The 19,810-nt window shown below is 43.7% G+C and overlaps 1 protein-coding gene across 1 annotated transcript in view; it reads right to left on the bottom strand.

Annotated features, from left to right (window-relative positions):
- The window catches only part of MYO7B (myosin VIIB), a 48,577-nt gene extending 31,542 nt beyond the window's left edge, over nt 1–17,035 (bottom strand). Inside the window, exons 1-17 of the mRNA XM_009581564.1 lie at nt 17,018–17,035; nt 15,551–15,664; nt 14,771–14,923; nt 13,345–13,529; nt 12,421–12,542; nt 11,583–11,725; nt 11,382–11,495; nt 9,548–9,701; nt 8,529–8,605; nt 8,117–8,236; nt 7,750–7,892; nt 6,231–6,441; nt 4,550–4,685; nt 4,171–4,331; nt 3,063–3,113; nt 1,151–1,288; nt 28–180 (exon numbers count right to left, since the gene is read on the bottom strand). Of these exons, the coding sequence (XP_009579859.1) occupies nt 28–180; nt 1,151–1,288; nt 3,063–3,113; nt 4,171–4,331; nt 4,550–4,685; nt 6,231–6,441; nt 7,750–7,892; nt 8,117–8,236; nt 8,529–8,605; nt 9,548–9,701; nt 11,382–11,495; nt 11,583–11,725; nt 12,421–12,542; nt 13,345–13,529; nt 14,771–14,923; nt 15,551–15,664; nt 17,018–17,035 (2,193 nt within the window). The remainder of the gene's footprint in view (nt 1–27; nt 181–1,150; nt 1,289–3,062; nt 3,114–4,170; nt 4,332–4,549; nt 4,686–6,230; nt 6,442–7,749; nt 7,893–8,116; nt 8,237–8,528; nt 8,606–9,547; nt 9,702–11,381; nt 11,496–11,582; nt 11,726–12,420; nt 12,543–13,344; nt 13,530–14,770; nt 14,924–15,550; nt 15,665–17,017) is intronic.
- Between the last annotated feature and the right edge of the window lie 2,775 nt (nt 17,036–19,810).

Here is a 19,810-nt window from a genome sequence, read left to right as displayed (position 1 = left end):
ACTTAAACCAAGTTTGTGCTAACACACCTGTTCTCGAAGAGACCACGGCAGGAGAACTCTGTATCTCTCAAAGAACTCCTCAAAGCTGTAGCGAATTGGGTAGCCAGCTTTCCTGATCTGAACGGTCTCCATCATCCCTGAATATCGCAGCTGTTTGATACACAGCTCCCGGTCGAACAACTGAAAGGGAAAGCAGACAAGGAGGAGACTTAGCACTGAAAGAAGCTACACATGCAGCATTCCTTAGAACAAATCTATTAACCTTCAACCTCAGAGTGCCTGCAAAATGGCCTACTATGCTTTTTTAAATTGCACTTCTTATTTCTTTAGTGTCCTAAATTAATTCATTATAGGCCTAAACAAGTCACCCCAAAAGGGTCTTCAAATTTCTGTTTATTAGCAGTGTAAACAGTCCATTAGCTTCCGTCTGGCTTTAGCAACCGTTTTCAATTCTAGAACTGCAATTTCAGACGAACAATAAATTGTTCATATAATTTTGCAGGTGTGAATAACTGCAGTAGCAACTTAGGCCCTTTGGGCAGAGCCATGCAAAACATAGCATAAGTCCTGCTAATTGCTTGTAATGCAGATTAAAAATAGGCTTACTAAGCCACATGCAGTACTTTAAAAATTATTAAGTCACTTGACCAACACCATACAGGGTTATAATGTAGAACTAGGTCGTGATCTCCTGAGTTCCAGCCAAGCGTCTTAATGACAAACTAGCTCCTCTTCTCTTGTAGTGTCAAATTAAGCCACATCACCCCTCTCAAACACCAATAGCTCCCCTATTCTCTCTCAGGCTATTTCATAGTATGATCATTGTTGGATCCTAATGTTTTTTGTTTGTCCCCTTGTTGAGGGGCTAGAAACTCTCCAGTTTTGTCTTTATCTTTACAGGAAAGGCTTTTCCAACTCCTCTCAGCAATACACCTATGTGCTTTTTTGCCATCTATTACTCTATGATGCTTTTAGAGATGTTTTTGTAAATTAACAATGCTATATCCTACCACCCTTTTTATTCTAGTAATAGCCTGTACTCCACCTCTTCTTGGCTGAAGTACAGATATAAAATGCTACACAGCAACTGACAGCTTTTTCTCATGAAAAAGTTTGCTGAAGACAAGGCCTCATATTGTTAAAACATTACCAGTGGCTTCTTGTAGTCATTTGGCTTAATGCAGCGGATGAAGTATGGCTGGCACTGCTCAAGGATTTTCATTAGTTTTTCCAGGGATTGCTTGAACTGTCCTCCCAGCGTAGAGAGCCGTTTGGTGGTATCCAAGCCCTGGGAAGAGTAGGCACATGCTGATTGCTACATCATTCACTGCCAGAGGGCCAATTCATAAATCTTTGTATTTTTGTACAATGTAACAGTATCACACAACTGCCAGAAGAAAAATTATTTACCTACACGGGAGCTAAATCAGCTGTCTGCACCTTATTAATTTGGGTTTATTCTTGCGAAGAAGCCCCATTGAGCTCCTTCACCTACTTAGGCACTAAGTTCTATCAGTGGGGGTGGCTGTGGTGGAAGAAATTCCACCCACACAAGCCCACATAGGCCTGTCTCTTCCAACCAAGGCTGCGTTTAGTGTAGGGCTCGGGTCCAGAGCTGTTATTCATGGGTGTGTGCCTGAAGGCTGGGTGAGAAACAGTCACTCCCAAAGCAATAATAACCTCCAGGCCAGACATTCTGCTGCCGTCTCACAGCTAACTAGGAATGCTAAAGATCCAGAACAGCTCATTCCTTAGTGATTAGGATGACTGATCGCCTTGCTTATTAATACTACAGTAAGCAGTGAAAAGGCAAACTTTTACTGGAGGAAAAGGTAAGAGCTACTCCATTTATGGCTGCACATAAAGTGCTTTATGTCTCACCGCTCCTGGGTTGAATTTTGCTTCCAGTTGCAATAGTGTAACCCCAGAGGGTTTGCACTTGGCTGCAGTTAGCTCCTGACTTCCCCAGCTTCTCTGAAAGTACAGTTCCACCTATGTCTTTTTCACACAGACCATCACAATAGGCCTAAGCTTCTACCTCCTAGTACGTTTTAAGGGCACATTAATTACGGTGACAACAGTGCAGATTCCAAGTAACGAAAGGACTCCACTGGCCTTTTACATACAGGCATGGAGCTAATCACTGTGGCACAATACAGCTAGTTTGTTTGTTTCGGGGGTTTTGGTGGGTTGTGGGTTTGTTTTTTTTTTTCCCAAGTAAATAATTTAAAGTCCAGTGGCTCCCCTCACTTCCATGGTCTTTACGGTACCTCATTCTGGTGGTTCTCACGTTTAAAGTGCCCTTTTTAACACTCAAGTTGCCACCTTCTGCTTTAGCTACAGGGCAATGCTGCCCTCCAGCGACCAAACACTCCTGCCTTTGGAAAACAGTTCCTGGGAATGTCTCTTAGCAGCTCTGATGCATCTTAGGGCTAGCAAGCATCTGCTTGAAATAGATATGATAACAGCATACATATGTTTAAGCTGTATAAGAGTTAAAAGCAATTTGCACTCCCAGATCTTAGAGGCCTTTCTGCTGTACCAGTAAATCAGTGGGATGGCCACACAAGTCTGAAGCCCAGGCCCTCATGAGCTCACACACATGACATAGTTAAAGCTGAATTTGTTGTTGAGGTGGTGGTGACTTTTTTCCCCTGGTGTGTCAGGAGAGCAACTCTGAGACCTCAGGACAGCAAAGTTTTTTCTGGCACTTCATTCACTATTCTTTTCTGTAGCCTGCATCTTAGGCTTCCCAACGGTGGCCCAACCTATTAGAAATTAATAGGGGCATTTCAGCTAACTTCTGTGCATTTTGAAATGGGCAGTAGCCCACATTTAGTATCTCCTTTCTTGACGTGCTGCTGTACTTTCTAAATGTAAGAAAAGGTTTTTTTTCAATAACACAACCCTATGTATAGAGACAAAAACCATTAGAGCATTAGAGCAATGTAGATAGACCTGATATTTAATCTGAAGGTATTCATAGCATTTAAGAGATGCTAAGCCAGTTTTCTATTGCTGCTTGTACCACTTCTGACATTCTTCTCCCCCAGGATGTTTACCTGTCCATGGCCAGATGTTCTGGATAGCAGAAAGCCACATTGGGATAAAGACTGAGGAAGAAAGGACAGGATCAGAAAACAATGCCAGGAGAAGAGACAGATAACAGGTAAGATAGCAAGCTGACTGTTTGTTCTGTACCCTGACAGGAAAACTCAAAGATATAAACATTAAAAGCAAAAGTATCATTCACACAATGATGACACTGCATAGTTAAATCCTCAGAAATGAAGGTATGTGGAAGTTGCAGCAGGGCAGAGAACTTGAACTCTGCCCCACGCTGTTTCCAGTCCACTGTGCTTTACAACCTCATTTTCACTAGGCACAGGTCAAGGCTCCCTACACCACTAGGCACAGATGATTCTGTGATAATTAGCCATCATGAACTTTGTCACAAAAGGTCTGGGCCAGGAGGGAAAGTTACAGTTGCAGCAATACGCAGGGCAGTGAGACTGTGTCTGCAGGTGTCACTGGGAGCAGGAGGCAGAGTATCTTTCTGTAACAGCACAGCCATTTGCTCCTTTGTGCTAGCCTGTCAGCCCTCTGCAAGAACGAAAAGGCCAGGACCCACCTGCCAGTCGCCCAGTCAGACCCCTTGGTGTTATGGTCCCAGCAGACTGCCTACATGTGCAGCATGGCAGCAGTTTAATTGCTGGCTTCTGAACAGGTACTGGCTCTGCAGAGGGGTCTCTGGCTGTTGCCTTGTTCCGTTCCAATGAATCTTTTGAACTACAGTTTCCTCCTACTAATTTACACCCATCCTGGCAATGTAGATGCAGTATGGATGCCCAGGCAGACACAGAGCAAACCCATCCAGTTGATGACGTGTGGGGAGGTAGCACGACTCATGCTTCTGTGGCAGCCTGCAGGCATGGCTACACAGATGTCCAGGGATGCAGTCCTGGGAGACAGGGCTGACATTACGCTTGTTTACAGCATGAACACCAGACCCTGACTTTTCCTGCAGACTCCTTTGCAGAAATTAGTTGAATGAAAGGGATAGGGATTTGCAGAGACAGTGCAAAAGAAAGAGGAGGTCAAGAGCAGCCAGAGCCTTATGGAAGGGAGGAGAAATGAGTTGTTCCTGCAACCCAGTGACAGTAAGCCAACCTTGTAGGCCTGGTCAGCTCCAAGATGCCGGATGGTCCCACGTCCCAGACTAGGTGGGGTCATTTCCACTTGGAAAATCTCTCTCAGGAATTTGTTTCTGGAGGAATGAACCACTTGCATTACATTAGCACTCAGTGTGTCCCGATTTTTCTCCAGGAAATCTACAGGATGGAAACAAAATCAGCTTGTCACCTCTACAGCCTGCTGGCTCTAGCACCACTCTGTCTAGCTAAAATCCACTTCATTTACAGTTGCTTGCAGATTAGTTCAGAGTAATCCTCCTGATCTGACTTCAGATCAACACTGCCCTCAAGTGCCACACATCCAGGGCAGGTTATGCCCTCTCTTCACCCTCTGTATCCAGCAGAGATAGACTCACCTTTTGATTCATAAAAAACAAGCCCAGCAAAGTGGTTGATGCCAAACTTGGTGTCATGGACACTCTTAGGTGGGATGTAGACTTTACTTTTGCCATGGAGGGAATTGATTTTGACGAGCATGGTGGCATCTGTGCCCTAGAAACAAATACAGGCAAAAAAGGACAGTTAAGCAGATTCCCCCCAGCACTGGCCTGTGCTCAGCAAACAGATAGAAGTGGTACTCAGAAGCTCGATTTCTGCCCCTTATTTGTGTAGTAGATCTGGAGAAAGGCAGAAGCGACTTCCCTTTTACACAGACCGTTCTCTCAAACATCAGGACAGAACACAGCACCAGAGTGTAAGGCCTGGTATTTTAGGGCTGTACACAAGCCCCCATAACATTACTAACATCACCAGGCGCGCTGAGATGGCTTTCTTGTAGTGAGGGGCCCAAAACTGAACACAGTATTCGAGGTGGGGCCTCACCAGTGCCGAGTACAGGGGCACAATCACCTCCCCGCTCCTGCTGGCCACACTATTTCTGATACAGGCCAGGATGCCGTTGGCCTTCTTGGCCACCTTTTTTTTCGGCTGTCAGCCAGCACCCCCAGGTCCTTTTACCTCTGGGCAGCTTTTCAGCCACTCTTCCCCAAGCCTGTAGCGCTGCATGGGGTTGTTGTGGCCGAAGTGCAGGACCCGGCACTTGGCCTTGTTGAACCTCATACAGTTGGCCTTGGCCCATGGACCCAGCCTGTCCAGGTCCCTCTGCAGAGCCTTCCTACGCTCGAGCAGATCAACACTCCTGCCCAACTTGGTGTCATCTGCAAACTTGCTGAGGGAGCACTCGATCCCCTCATCCAGATCATTGATAAAGATATTAAACAGAACTGGCCCCAGTACTGAGCCCTGGGGATTACCGCTCGTGACCGTCCGCCAACTGGATTTAAATCCATTCACCACAAGTCTTTGGGCCCAGCCATCCAGCCAGTGTTTTACCCAGTGAAGAGTATGCCCGTCCAAGCCATGAGCAGCCAGTTTCCCCAGGAGAATGCTGTGGGAAGCGGTGTCAAAGGCTTTACTGAAGTCTAGGTAGACCACATCCACAGCCTTTCCCTCACCCACTAAGCGGGTCACCTGGTCATAGAAGGGGATCAGGTTAGTCAAGCAGGATCTGCCTTTCATAAACCCATGCTGACTGGGCCTGATCACCTGGTTGTCCTGTACGTGCTGTGTGATGGCACTCGAGATGATCTGCTCCATAACCTTACCCAGCACTGAGGTCAGACTGACAGGCCTGTAGTTCCCCTACAGTTCCTCACATTGGTGACATTGCTCAACTAGGTCTGTCATCCAGGAGAAGAAAGAGTAAGCTGCAGCCCAGACCAACAGCATAACAATACTCAAACAATATGCGAATTCAAAGATTTCCTAAGAAGCCCTTGTAAAATGATTCGGACTCCTTCCTTCTCTGTCTAGAACAGCTGTAAGAGTTTCAACAGCGAGGTACCAGGAAGAGCACATTCCAGCAGAGAGTGAAGCATTTGTGCAGTAAGCTAATTTAAAAGAAACATCTATGGGGAGAAGACATGGCGTCTCATAATGGATCTGAAAGCCACTTTAGCACTTTTCTGTGTGTAAAGCCAAGCATTACCTGTGAGCTGTGTGCAAAGCAGGACCTTACAAGTGAAACCAGAAATTTACCTTTGGGAACTTGCTCTCTTCATCAATGAGGGAGATGATATTCATCGGCTTGAGTGCGATGACTTCCAGAGCCTGGCGGTTATCAGTGAAGTCAATGTTATTCCAGGCAATGTGCTCCGCAAGGTATTCCTCTTGCTCCAGCTTGAAGACATGGTGCACGAAGAACTGCTGAAGGTGCTCATTGGCAATGTTAATGCAGAGCTGCTCAAAGCTGGGGGCGGGACAAGATGGGAACCTATGGTCATCCTTGGCCAGTGCTGTGCTGGTATTTGTTTATTCTCTGTATTAAATATATATCCAGATATACTACTGCTATATTGCGCAGTGTTAATGATCACCACAACTGCATGTTGCCAATATTAGCAACATAAGGGACGCACCTTCTGCTATGATAAAGTTAAGCAGAAATGAGCCTACTGACGATTGAGTGTTGTTGAGTAAGCAAGGAAAGATCTTGTATGTGTTTCAAAAAACTCTAGAGATAAAGGGGAACATATAACTGTGAAAATAGCTTGACTGTATGAGTGTGTGACGTGTTTTTACTTGCAGTGGCGCTACCACTTCTTTTGTTGGTTACTCCTTAATGCTGCACCTGAGTTTCATTACCTGGTAACTGCTGTGGCACACTGTGTGTGCCTGTGGAGTGCTCACTACAGTCAGGCGCCATGTGGATTGCAGCCTTTGGGAATAGCATAAAATAATAGGAGAGAACACAAAAGATAGAAGATGGGCTGAACAGATCCTAGACCACGTTCCAAAAGCCAGTGAGGAATGTTATCTTTTTGAAAGCAAGCAAGATGCATCAGTTGAAATGGATTGGAAAAGTCTGCAGAATATGTGCTGATGGTTTGTGGAGTACTGATGATACGGTACCATACAACTGAGAGAACTGCTGCCCCCGTAGAGAAGGGCAAACAGAAATGGTGCTTTGGGACTGAAACCACCAGTAGGAGAGGTAGCAGTGGGACAATGGTATACTGACCAGGTATTTTGCTGACCTGTCCTTAAGAGTAGAGAAATGAAGCAGCCCCAAAAAAGGGACGGGAGAACACTGAGCAAGATGGAAGCATGTGCTGAAATGGGAAACACAACACGGCCTCCTTTGTACTATATGCAAAATATATCCCAAGAGACATTGTAAAAATGCTATGGAACAGGCAAATTTGGTACAGAGACATGGGGACATACTACATCCTCACATAGTGGCTGCCTGCTCATATCAGCTTTATAGCCACCTCCTCTGAGAAAATTCCTGAGGTTTTGGAATAGACATGTGCAATCGCTGCACCAAAATGAAGGTTGGGGGAGGAGGCAGAAATATAACCAAGACTGGAGAAAAATTGAATCTGTGCATGATCATCATTGGGAAAATTCAGTGATGGAAATTTCACTGCTTTTCTGAGAATTGGGATGATGATGAAAGAGCACTGTGATGATGAAAGTGTCTGTTTTTTCATTCCTTCCCTTTACATCAGCTGCTTTTCAGCTTCCCAGTGGAAATGAATCTAGAGCCTCCTACCTGTTGTTGCTGAAGTTTTCAAACCCAAAAATGTCCAACAGGCCAATGGACTGACGTGTGTCTTTAGGCTTCTGAGAAGTTGGGTTGAATATGGCTGAGTTGATCTTGTTCACTATCCACAGGAAAATCCGTCCATATATACCCTGAGAAAAAATTAAAGAGTAATTAGAGCCCATCATTACAGTCTTTGGACATAGTGCACTGCTTGCTATCGTGCTGCTACAATGCTGTCAAGCTATGCCTGAAAACTACGAGGGACCGGAGCCTGCTGGGTGAATGTTTGCCACATAAGGCTCCTCAACCGGTAAGATAGACAGTTCTGAAAGCATCCCCAACCTTTAAACAGAGAAGATGTAAGCACCAGTACCTTCACAAAGGCATCCCTCCCATCTGCAGCTTGAACTATGTTCAGAGGCCTGGACACATTTTCTCCTCGGACAATGATGGAGAGGTTTGTGAGGCTGTTCTGGAGTTCACTGGAGTCCACCTGGAGGAACAGTCATGGTAACCTGGTCATTCCAGGTGGATAAAGGAGATCCAGCAAAGTCTGTCTCAGGAAGAGGGCCGTGACAAACTGCCTGTCCAGCAGCACTCACTGGCGGCCTGCTGTCCCAGTTAAAGATCTCCTAGCTCAGAGAGACATCTGCAGCAGGAAGAAGGGGACATGCCCATTATATGTGCATCCATACATAAACACTCCACAGAGACGTGCTTTGTCAGTGTGCTCAGGGAGCAAGGGTGAAGGAGAGAACTAGTAGGAGAAGATGAGAGTCCGTTACCTCAAGCAATTTGGTTGCGATTGAAAAGTGTGGTGAGTCCATCACATCAGAGCAGTCCAAATTGTCGTACACAGCCGCTACAATGAGGAAACAGTCAACACAGGGTGAATAATTTCTGCTACAGTGGGGGGCTGTGCTGTTATTGCAGCCGCATTTACTGTAACCCTGTAGCTCTGGGAACGTGGCAAGGCAGTAAGTTCTCTTTTGAGGTTTGATGATTTTACTAAGGCGGGTCCTGATTTCACCCAGGGATCCTGGGATGTACAGGGCCCTCACAACTCCAGAACATCAGGCTAAAAATAGCAAACTGACAAGGTTATTCATTTTAAATAGTAGCAATTGGGGATCTGGGGAAGTGGTATCTGACTTCAGAAAATGTGTTTCTGAAAATATCTTTTCCTGTGTATCTGGCTTGTGGGAAATGTAGACAAACAAAGGGTGTGAGGGAAATCCCGCATTTTAGCAGCCAAAATTACTCCAAAGAATCCAGCTGGCATCACTGTATTGGGCCCTCCGTATCACAAAGTGCGGAGGAGTCCTTTTCTAAAATGTGAGAGCTTCTGGCATCCTGCTGGTGGGTGTCTCACACTGTCCATGTGCCATACCAGAACTGCACTTATGCAGGTGAGCGTTCACCAAACCTAGCCAAGGAGAATGACTGCTATCATCTCCACAGCAAACATCACTCAGCTGCTCCTGTGTCCTCTGGCTTGCGTAGCACAACAATCAGCAAACGTAACATGGCGTTATATTATCTGTTGTTTCAGTTTGTGTGATAAGGGCCTATTTATAACCATGGAAACCTGACGGCGTGACAAAGTAATAGCAAGATGATGGTTTTCAAAACACTAGGCAGTGGATTCACAAATCAGAATTTCATGGTGCTTATCTGCCTGTCCTTCCAACCCTGTTCACCTGTTTATGCAGGGCAGAGCAGCACAACCTAATCTGTACAGATGGAAGCAGGCCTTTACCATTGAGTCTGAGGAAAGACCAAGCACAGACAATGCTGAGTTTACCTTCAAACTCTACATTCCCTAGGTGCAGGATTGCAGCCAGCAGCTTGTTGATGTCCCAGAGCTCAGCATCTGAGAACATGAGGATCTTCATAGCCGAGCGGATGTGGGCATAATCCTTCGCGTCATTCCGGCCGTCGCAGGACATGCAGTTGCCCTGCAAGACACCACACCCACACGTAAGGAAAAACCTCCCAGTATCCATACAAGGAAGAAAGGACCTGCAGGCTGACAAACCCTTGTACACAATGTGGATACCCTTGTGCCACAGGGCGCAAGGTAAAAACCTATTTAGACATTCTATATGCTCTTCCCGTGGCTGTTTCTTCCCTCATCTCTACTCTCAAGACGAACGCATTAGCAGAGGGCTAAATAATGCATTTCTCCAGGGCTAGACTGAATACTGGGGAAGCCAAAAGGAAAAGCTGAGGGGAAGGCTGCTCTGGTGCATAGAAGGACAGGAAACTTTGACAAGGTTACCTACACTTACAAGGCCAGGCCTGTTTCTTTCGTTTCCTCTCTCTGCCTCATCAATGGACAATTAAGAGCCCTAATCCGAAATCAAAGCAAGTAGGATTGGATTGGTACTAGAAGGCAAATCTGAAAATAAGAATATTAGGTTCTAGTGGAAGGCAGATGGAAGCATCCAAGGCAGCATCAGAAGAACCTTCAACGAAGCCTGCACAGCGGGTCCTAGGATGCTGCTGCTGACAGAAACTATTTTCAGCCCTAATGGAGATGGGAAAATGCCTTTTTTATCCCTGTTATTACCAACAATATAGTATGATGATTACAAAAGTGAAGTATTCCTAGACATTTCAGTTTACAGCATGTAAACATGCCAGCTTGTGCCGACAGCTGACCTGAACAAAACCATGGGTATGTTCTCCTTTAATCTAATCCTTCTATCTCTGTATTATACTGCCCTACTGCTGACCCAGGGAACTTCAGACCTTCTTATGGAATTGCCGATGTGTGAATTGCACTCATCAGCTCTTGCTGCAAGATCACTGCTATTTTGAAAATGTTACATTTGAAAAAGTGTCCAGCAACTATAATGGTTTTGCTTTTGAGACTCCAGAAACAGCTTTATAGGCTTGATTTAATTTCCTCTGAAACTAGATGCCCAGCTCCCATTAACTTCAGCAGAGGCAGGACTTAGCCCTATTTTTTCCACAGCTGTAGAACAGCCCAAATCAAACCAGCTGACACATTTAATATGAGGTATCTGCACAGGCTAAAGAACAGTATTTTCACGATGGCTTTCATGCCCTAAACCAATCAATTAGCTATTTTCAAAAATCTCACCTATGAACATTTCACTCCTGCCACTATGGCAACATAAACCCAGACAGGGACATTAACATCAGCTGTTGGAGGTTAGATTGAATGCCAGCTTCCTGCATTATGTATGTAAGATTTATCAGATATAAGGATTAGGATTCTTGGCACTTATTTCTGCTTATTCATTTTCCCCTAAGGTATACATAGCTGATGTTAGTATTCTCCCTGGCATGAGATCCCTTGCATTCATCTCAAATCTGAGTGCCTGTGAAAGTGGGGGATATGTCCCACATGCTTAGTGTGTCCTTTATGTTTCTTAAGTCTGACTGATAGAAAGCTTTGAACTGCCACAAGCTGCCTCCTACTGGTGGACATTACAGTAAGTCTCTGAAACTGAGCCTCACAGCACTTTTGCTGTTACTGCTTCTGGTACTCTAAAGAAAGGACTGTTCATATTTGGTAACTACCCATCTGCAGCTCCTATTGATTGTAATTGCTCACTGGGAGAAGCAAATGGCAGAGGGATAATGGAGAAGAAAGCAGAAACTATTACCATAGTGAGATAAGTGTACTCCGAAGCAGTGCCCAGATTCAGCATCTTTTTCTGCTCTGTATTCATCCCCATTAACATGCAGTAGAAGATGTGATAGTTCCTCTCCTCTGGAGCCTGAAAGAAATAGGCCAATGGACAGCCTTGTCAGCACAAGCTTGTAACACAGGAGCAGGCAGAACGTATGCCTGCCAACGCCCTCACCTGCCGGCAAACCCGGGACTTCTCCAGAAGAAACTGTTCTATCCGGGCTCCTTCTATCACACCATTTTGGTTGAAGTGAATGTCAATGTATTTCCCGAAGCGGCTTGAATTGTCATTTCGAATTGTCTTGGCATTTCCAAAAGCTGGTGGGCAAGGGACAGAGATAGTACCTGGATTATTGCAGTTAATAAACATCAAGTCTATTTTTTTTGCCCTTCTTTTTTGCTGCTAGTATTTTACACATTGTGTTCCAAATGACAGTGCTGACAAGCACTGAAGAATGTCTGGTCTCAGGCTGCCTCCTAAAGAGAGAGGCAGGCATTCTGTACATCCAGATTAATTGGGTCCTAAAAGACATATTCAAATGACCCAAATGCGGCCTATATCTGGCAAGCCAAGAGAGCTGGGCAAGTCTGAAGACCTCCAGAAGGACTTACGGGGAACACATTTGATCCCTCTACAGAGAAAGATGGGTGTCTCAGGGAGCTCCCCTATAGATACATCCATGCTTGGCCAGTCACTTTGCCACTATCTGGTGCAAATGCTAAACTAGGGGTCTTTGCCTTGGGCTCTGCATTCCCAAGGACTCTTGTGCTCCTGGCAGTTCCGGGTTACATATTATAGTGGCACTCTTCCTACAGCGTGGGAGCTGCTCTGGACTTCATGGGGACATGGCAGAAAAGTATAGAGAACTTCTACCTTGTGTCACCAGTGTTTCAGGGGTTTTAGCAGTTATGCAAATACAATGGTTCAAAGATCTGTTTCTGAATGTTTTTAACCTGATACAAAAATCCTGAGATAAAGGTGGTAAATCAGGCATGTTTGCTAAAAAACCCACCTTCCAGAATGGGGTTGGCCTCTAGGATTTGCTGCTCTATCCAGGAATGCTGACCACTGACAGCTGCCAAAAACTGTAGTATTAGCTTTGTGCTTTCAGTCTTCCCAGCTCCAGATTCTCCACTGCAGTAAGAAACAAGATCATTACAGGTTTCCTTTCTTCGTTTTTGGCTAGGGTGGCAAAATGGCAGACCAAGTTAAAAAAAAAAAATCCCACTTATATTTACCCTGTGACTGGCAGATCAGACTGTCTTTCATGGAGGGCTGGAGAATTTTAGTCTTTCATCATCTTATCTGCTAAAATTTAAGTTGTTTTTTAGACTTAGGCTGAGGACTAAATTCTCCCACTGATTAAAAACAAGCAAATCCATGGAAGACATTCTGTACCAGTGCAAATTAAATGACCACTTGCTTTTCTTTTTTAATGCCTTACCAGATTTTCAATGCTAGTCTTACCACATCAACTGAGTTGCCTCAGCTATAATCAGATATTATTTCAATGAGACTATCTGGTTCTTCACATTGATGATTAACAGAAAATGGATACATGTTATGTGTCTATAGGATGAAGAAAACTTCCCTTCATCTTCAGGTTAGCAGAGATGGTTTCTCTCCAGGAAATCTCTATTCTCAGAAAATACATGTAACTTAAGTATCATGTCCCCAAGGTAAAAGATAGCCTTACATCACACAGGCTCATATTTTATGTTTCTTTATGTAGTGACCATGTGCAGAATGTATCACCACATTCAAAGATTCTGGGGGAAAACAATGGACTTCAGAAATCCTTTGCTTATGTTCTACCTTTTGCAGCCCTAACTGAAAATGAAGACCTTCCATTTGGAAGGTCTCCTGTGTCCACAAAGGTGCCCCAAAAACATGTCAGACTTGGTTTCTGCTACTCGTCTTCTCTCAGTCCAGTCACCTGATCACACAGCACTGGTCTCTCTTATTCCTCTTCATATTGAAATAACAGTTGTCTGCAATGGCGAAGACATGAGGTGGCAGCTCTCCAATCCTCTTGTTACAGTACAGTCTGATCTGATCGACTGTGTAGAGGGGCAGCAGCTGGTATGGATTCACTGCTACCAAGATTGATCCTGTGTAAGTCTGGAAAACAGTTATGAGCATTACCTCTAGGCAGCAAACCTGCAAACAAGAATACAACCAAAGCCACTTGCAATGTAAATCTAAACAGAGGCAGGTGGGAAGCCTGGGAGATCCACAGCAGCACTTAGGTGAGGCTGAGAGCCTGGTTCCTCACTATAAGCTGCTATTAAATATCCCAGGTTGTGGAGGTTTTTGCAAAAGGAAGAATGCTAGCTATAATCTCCTTGCCAAATCACAGCTCAGTTCACTGTCTCAGGGTAGAGCACAAGAAAGTCCAATTTGACCTGGCATTTTTGTGTGTTATCATAAGCTGTTTTGTAGTGTTTTGTTAAGCTGCTTTTGTGTTCTAGTGCAGATGTAGCTGAACTTTGCTAATGGGCAAATTTATGGTTGTGTTACTCATACAGTCGTTTAGTAATATTTGTAAACGACAGCACCATTGAAATGAAGGCTTTGGACATGCAAGGCAATAATATTGTTCAAGAACTTCTACATAAGACAACTGCAGACTGCTAGAGTCTAATATAACAGGTCTATACACAAATCTTGGTAGTTATAACTGCAGCATCTATAAAATCAGTCCTTGTTTACACTAAACCTCACCACATCTGTGTTGTAAGAGGCAGCTCCTCTCTTGTAGTGTATATAACATGGGAGGCAAAGCATGGAAAAACCTGAATATTATTATCATATTACGAACTGATAAGGAACAAAGAAACTAAAAATGCCAAATTGCTCACTCACAGATAAAACCTGTAATGGACAAGAAATGAAACCAGATGTCCTAAATATCCAGATTTATTCTTCATCTATTTCATTACATCAAAATCAAGTAAATATTGACTTGGACTGGAGGACAATCCAAATCATGTCACTGTGTACCAGTTAGATTGATCCTGTGTCACAGCTGCAGGTAACAGCAGCACTAAGCTGTAACATGGGCTGGACTTAGCTAACTGTCAGTCACTTGTGGAAATGATCACTCTAGGACAAAGTAAGCAGGGTCACTACCTATGGATATCTCTGTGATTTCAGAGACTGCTATTAGCTCTCTTCTTCACAGCCGAAGTACTCGAGTGAAAGAAGAGAAAAGCTATATTGTGCCTCCTTGGCACCTTCAAGCAGTAAAGGAAGCAGAGGGCCCCATGTATGAAAGGCTTGCAGGCTGCTCAGGTCACTCCACTAAATGTGTAGTAGAGGTCGTTCCTGAAAGTACGACGCCTGGTGACCTTGGCACTCACATAGATTTTGTGCTCCTGGTGGCGGATGAGGAGGTTGTGCACCATGCCTGCCTCATGGAGATCCCCGAGGCGGATCATGTCTTCCACTCCCTGGACAGAGGAGGGGTGCATCAGGTGCACCATGTGCATATTCCGAGCCGTGATCCAGTGCTCCTGAGAAAGGCAAGGCATCAGCTTTAATGTGTTATGCTGTCGCTCAGAAGCAAACAAAGAAGAGCTGTGTTAGACCAGAGTGAGGTCCAGCATAATCCATGCTCAAACCAGCATATTCTAACAAACAGTTGACTGAACTACAGAAATTGACTGGTTTGCTGCTCCCCAGGACCGGGTGATTTAAAACACTGGATGAAGCCATTCAGGTGGGTTCTGGACATCACAAAATTTAGCACTGGTCAGAGCGCAGCTCTGTCAGGTCATCACAGCCACAACATTGTATGAGGTAGGGATGAAACCCCGACTGACTTTAGTGGGATCGTGATTTCACCTAAAGCTCCACCAAATTTAGGGATTTGAGCCTATCCATTTCCTTTTCTTAATTACATAGATATAACCTCTAGCTCAGGAAGCTCTAAATCTTCACAGTGCTGGGACCTGGGGATACTAGGCACCCTAGTGCCTTATTTTTATATTCTTTCTTAGAGTATATCCTACCAGACATTATCAAAGTCAGACCATCTGGCTAAGATGGAGCTTTGGTCTGACCCAATAGGGCCATTCTTTTGTACTTTGTACTTTTAAATTTTATGTTCATCTTTTACAGAAAGTTATAGCATAGCCCACCTTGCCTTCGTCATCCTCCAGCAAGATCCGTCCTGAGTCAGAGTCCTTCACAACTGCCCCAATAGGGACATTAAATTCACTCTTTGGGTGAGTGTCCAGCCACACATGATCACCCTGGGGAGAAGAAGAGCTATCGTCAAGTACAGTGACATACTTGATGCCATGTAGCTCACAGGCATACATCTCTTGGTCTTAATTTTTTAGTGATTTGATTTCTTTAGCAGCGTTTAACTGGATAAGTTCTTACTGCTCGCAGGCAACACAGTCTAACAGTTACAGCATTGGGACCTCTGAGTTCTACTCCCAGCTCCACAGCTGACCTGGAACATGACTTTGGACAAGTCATCAAACCAAGCTGTCTCACAAGAGGAAATGAGGCAACACCTTTTACAAGGACAGCGATTACTCAGTCCACTACTTCCCAGAGATTGGAGGGGGCACAGTGAATGCTGCTAAAGTGCCTTGGCAGCCTCAGGTTAGCTATGGTATTCTTTCAGAAGAGATGCTTGAAAACATAGACATTACTAGGAAAAAGAAAACCAAACAGATGTACAGACTAGATGCCTGAAAATGTAGAGGGCTCTGTTGCAAGGGTTTTTATATATATATTCTTTCTGCTATAGCTGAAATCATTTAGAAATGCGAGTGCATCCATGATCTCTCTTTGGAAAAAAAAAAAAGCATTCTTTATTCAGCCCAGCTCCTCTCTTCACATTTGTAGAGGCATGGCAACATCCTGCCTCTCTGCAGAGCTAGCAAGCAAGAACTGCTCTGCTGTCACTGGAGGAAGGTGTGAGCTGTGGCTGCCCTTTCCTAGGAATGAGCAAACGAGCAGCATCTTGGTGTTGCCTGCGCTACTGTCCTGGTTATACTCCCCTACTCCAAGCCCCCAGGAATACCTTCTCTTGCTCCAGGCACTAATACAGATTCAAACAGAAAGCTTTACTGTAATGGCTGGAATGAAAACTGAACAAAGCTGTAGGTCAGACCTTCAATGGGTATGAACTGGCTTTCTAGCTGAGTGTCTTGTCGTATACAACTTTTGTTACCTGCTGTAGCATTTACTGTCAAAGTTTCAAGGTTTTTACTGAAAAATTGTTTCTTTTTCCTCTCAAAATACTTCATGGGCTTACATTTAAAACCAAACAACTGTAATGTAAAGCATCTATAAACATTGCACAAGGTTATGAAGAATGTTACAGACTCACGTTTGCATTGAATAAAACTCCAGAGGTAATCTGTGCAGTTTCAGTGCCACACCTTGTGACAGAGGTCACCAGCTCAGCATGAGCACAGCTGGGCTAGGCAAGACACCTCTGCATTTCTAGTCTAGATTGATATTATTTTATACCTTGTTGATACTGGGTTATTGCTACTTCCTTTTGAATTGAACCATGACGTTAAGGTAATTTTGTCCTCTTTGGGCCCCAGGCTAATCGGTAAATCACAGCAAAGAATAGGACTTACCTTTCTGAAAACCACCATTATGTTTCAGATCACTGTATGTAACCTGCAAGTGCCAAGAAGAACATAACGTTAGGCCAGAAAAGGGCTCAGGCTTTGATCACAATAGACAGTGGGGTTTCCTTGAGATGTTTCCTTGTAAAAAATAACAGCAAAATGCCTTAAAATAATTGTGTTTATGGATTTTGTTAAAGCAGAAGAGATCATAATAAGCTACACCCAATGTAGAAAGAATGAAACCATCTACCCAAAGCAAAGAACCTGCAGCACTGGGGTGGTGGTCTGCTCTGAGTTCTACCACATAACCCTGGAGATGCTCTTAACCTTGAAGAGGTCACTGTGCACATTTTCATACTGAATAGTTCCCTCAATCAAATGCTAGGCACATTTATTGGTTGAACTTCAAGTTTGGCTCACAAATAAAAAGACCCCCACAATGTAATGTAACTCGATGCACAATAGTTACCTTTGGCTGGTCCATTGACCCAGCAGTTCAGTTCCTACGAGTGGCTAGCCCAGTGACGCAGATTTAATTCATACTTTGCCGAGCTGCTCAATTCCCTCAGACTCTCACAGCTTGAACCTACCACCATATAGAAACGGAGATCTAGAGTTCACCTTTCTTGGCTGGAATGGGAGGGGTTGCAATGAAGGCAGGAGCAGCAAAATAAGGAATAGAAAGGAATAGCAACAAAATTAGGAGCTCACTATCAAGAACATAATAGTGAAAAGACTGGTGGCCAGAAATCTACACCAGTGCTTTGATTAAGGGATGATGCTGTTTAGGCTGTGATCCTTGGAACAACCAAGGAACCAAAGTCTTCAGAAGCCAAGTCCCATAGGCTACTGCAGCTGGATTTTGGGAGTGATTCCAGGACTAGGTGTGATTTGCTGGCTCCCATTCTTGCTATAGCGGGAAGGCTGCTGTGTGTGGGAAATCACAGGCAAAGACTCTGCAAAGTTCCCTTTAAATGTTCCCAGAGTTCCAGACAGGTTTTTTTCCCTGTTATCTCTTCCTACTAGCAGGAGTGATCCCTGCACGTTAAGGCTGTTGAGTAACCTGTGATTCAGTAGCTGCTGGGTGCAGCAGACATCAGTTATTAGCCCAGGTCTCCACAGCCTCATATTCACAAACTTCTCAGAGCTGTGTGATCCATTCTGCTCTCTCCATTTCTCTAAAGGATGTCTCCCTCTATCCATTGTTCCAGCACACCCAGAGAAAAGGCTCAGCTCAAAGTTGATAATAAAAATGAAATGCTTGGAATAAGCAAAATGCTCCACAAAATGCTAACCTTGGACCAAAACTTAATTCTATTTTTACCCTTTTATGATCTGTTATCAATGACATTTTCTTAGCATTTTATCTCAAACAGATTTTACAACTCATGCTCAATGAGGACATATTGAATCATCTGCATCCCTTCTGTACATTCCTGTTGGACAGCAAACGACTTGGAAACTACTTTACAAGAAGATGAGTGGACACTACAGGACCAGAAATTGATCTTTGGCACTTATTCCAGGCAAGTCCGTGACCTCTCGGAACATCCCCCATGAAGAAAAGAGATACCTGCTCCGGTTTTATCTTGACACTCAAATGCAAATTTCTTATTTTCTCATAGCCTTTTGAGAAGTTATTTTATTCTGGCCCTAAATTATGCTTGTCTAGATTTTGGTTCTCTGGAAAGTTTGAGCAAAACAAGAAAACCAGAAATTAACTGAGTTGAAAGTTCCGTTTTCTACCTATGCTATACAGATAATCATCAAAATCCCAGTTTGCAGTATCATTAATATTAGTGATTAATGGGATACTTCATAAATACTTTCACTGAAATCCTTGAGATTTCTTCTATCATGTGTAAAGGCTTTAAAATCTTATGTTTAAAATTTCTGATAACTATTTACAATTCTGTGTAATATAGATGGTATATCTTTTTGAGAAGTACCCAGATTTCATTACTTTTCTGATTGAATCATTTAAATCATTTTATGATATATCTTCATTTTATGGTAGAGCTATACAAGTTTCTGAGATTTAGAAATTTGCAACTAAATTATCAGAAAAGTGTTTCAAGTCACCACCGCATTTTTGGAAATTCATGCTCTTGAAAAATGAAGATTACCATTAAAAAAAACTCAAGGTGAAGTTTGGGGATACCACTGTTTTCTCCCTCTTGTTTTAATAACTTCAATGTTAGAAGAAAACGTTGCAGTAAGAGAATTCGGCCTCATTTTATCACTTGCTTTCGTATAGCTGCCCACTTTTTTTTATCCATGTTATTTGGGAAGGTATAAATAGCTTCCATAAATCATGGTCTTATTTAAAATCAATGGGTGCATAAACAGCCTTTTCTTCAGACTAAATGGAAGGAACAATTATACTCCTGTAAGCAAGATACTGCCACTGGTGTGGGTTACACCAATCTCCTAACCGTAAGGAGGGCTATTAGGGTAGCAAAATGGAAACTAGGAAGTGCTTGACAAGCTACAAGATCTTTGTGCCCTATTTGTGGCTATAAAGGGCTATACAGTAGCATGGATTGAAGAGGGTTTCTAAGCAAGCCCAGAATGACTTACCACTTTAAAGTCATCATAAGATATACTGAAAATAACTAATTATCAAAATTACAAAATGTATTGTGATCCCAAAGTGAAAAATAAATAGAAACTTCAAGAGATGACAGACTGCTGACGTAGAAGTCCAATGCGAACACACATTTTAAAGCAGGAATTTTAAATGTGATTTTCACATAGGTGACCCAATAACAAGAAGAGAAGTGGAATGTCACAGTTAAT

Source organism: Fulmarus glacialis, unplaced genomic scaffold (assembly GCF_000690835.1).
Source record: "Fulmarus glacialis isolate BGI_N327 unplaced genomic scaffold, ASM69083v1 scaffold13837, whole genome shotgun sequence".
In the NCBI taxonomy this organism is placed as follows: Eukaryota; Metazoa; Chordata; class Aves; order Procellariiformes; family Procellariidae; genus Fulmarus; species Fulmarus glacialis.
Note: the sequence above shows the minus strand (reverse complement) of the source record. Positions and strands in the feature narration are given on the sequence as shown.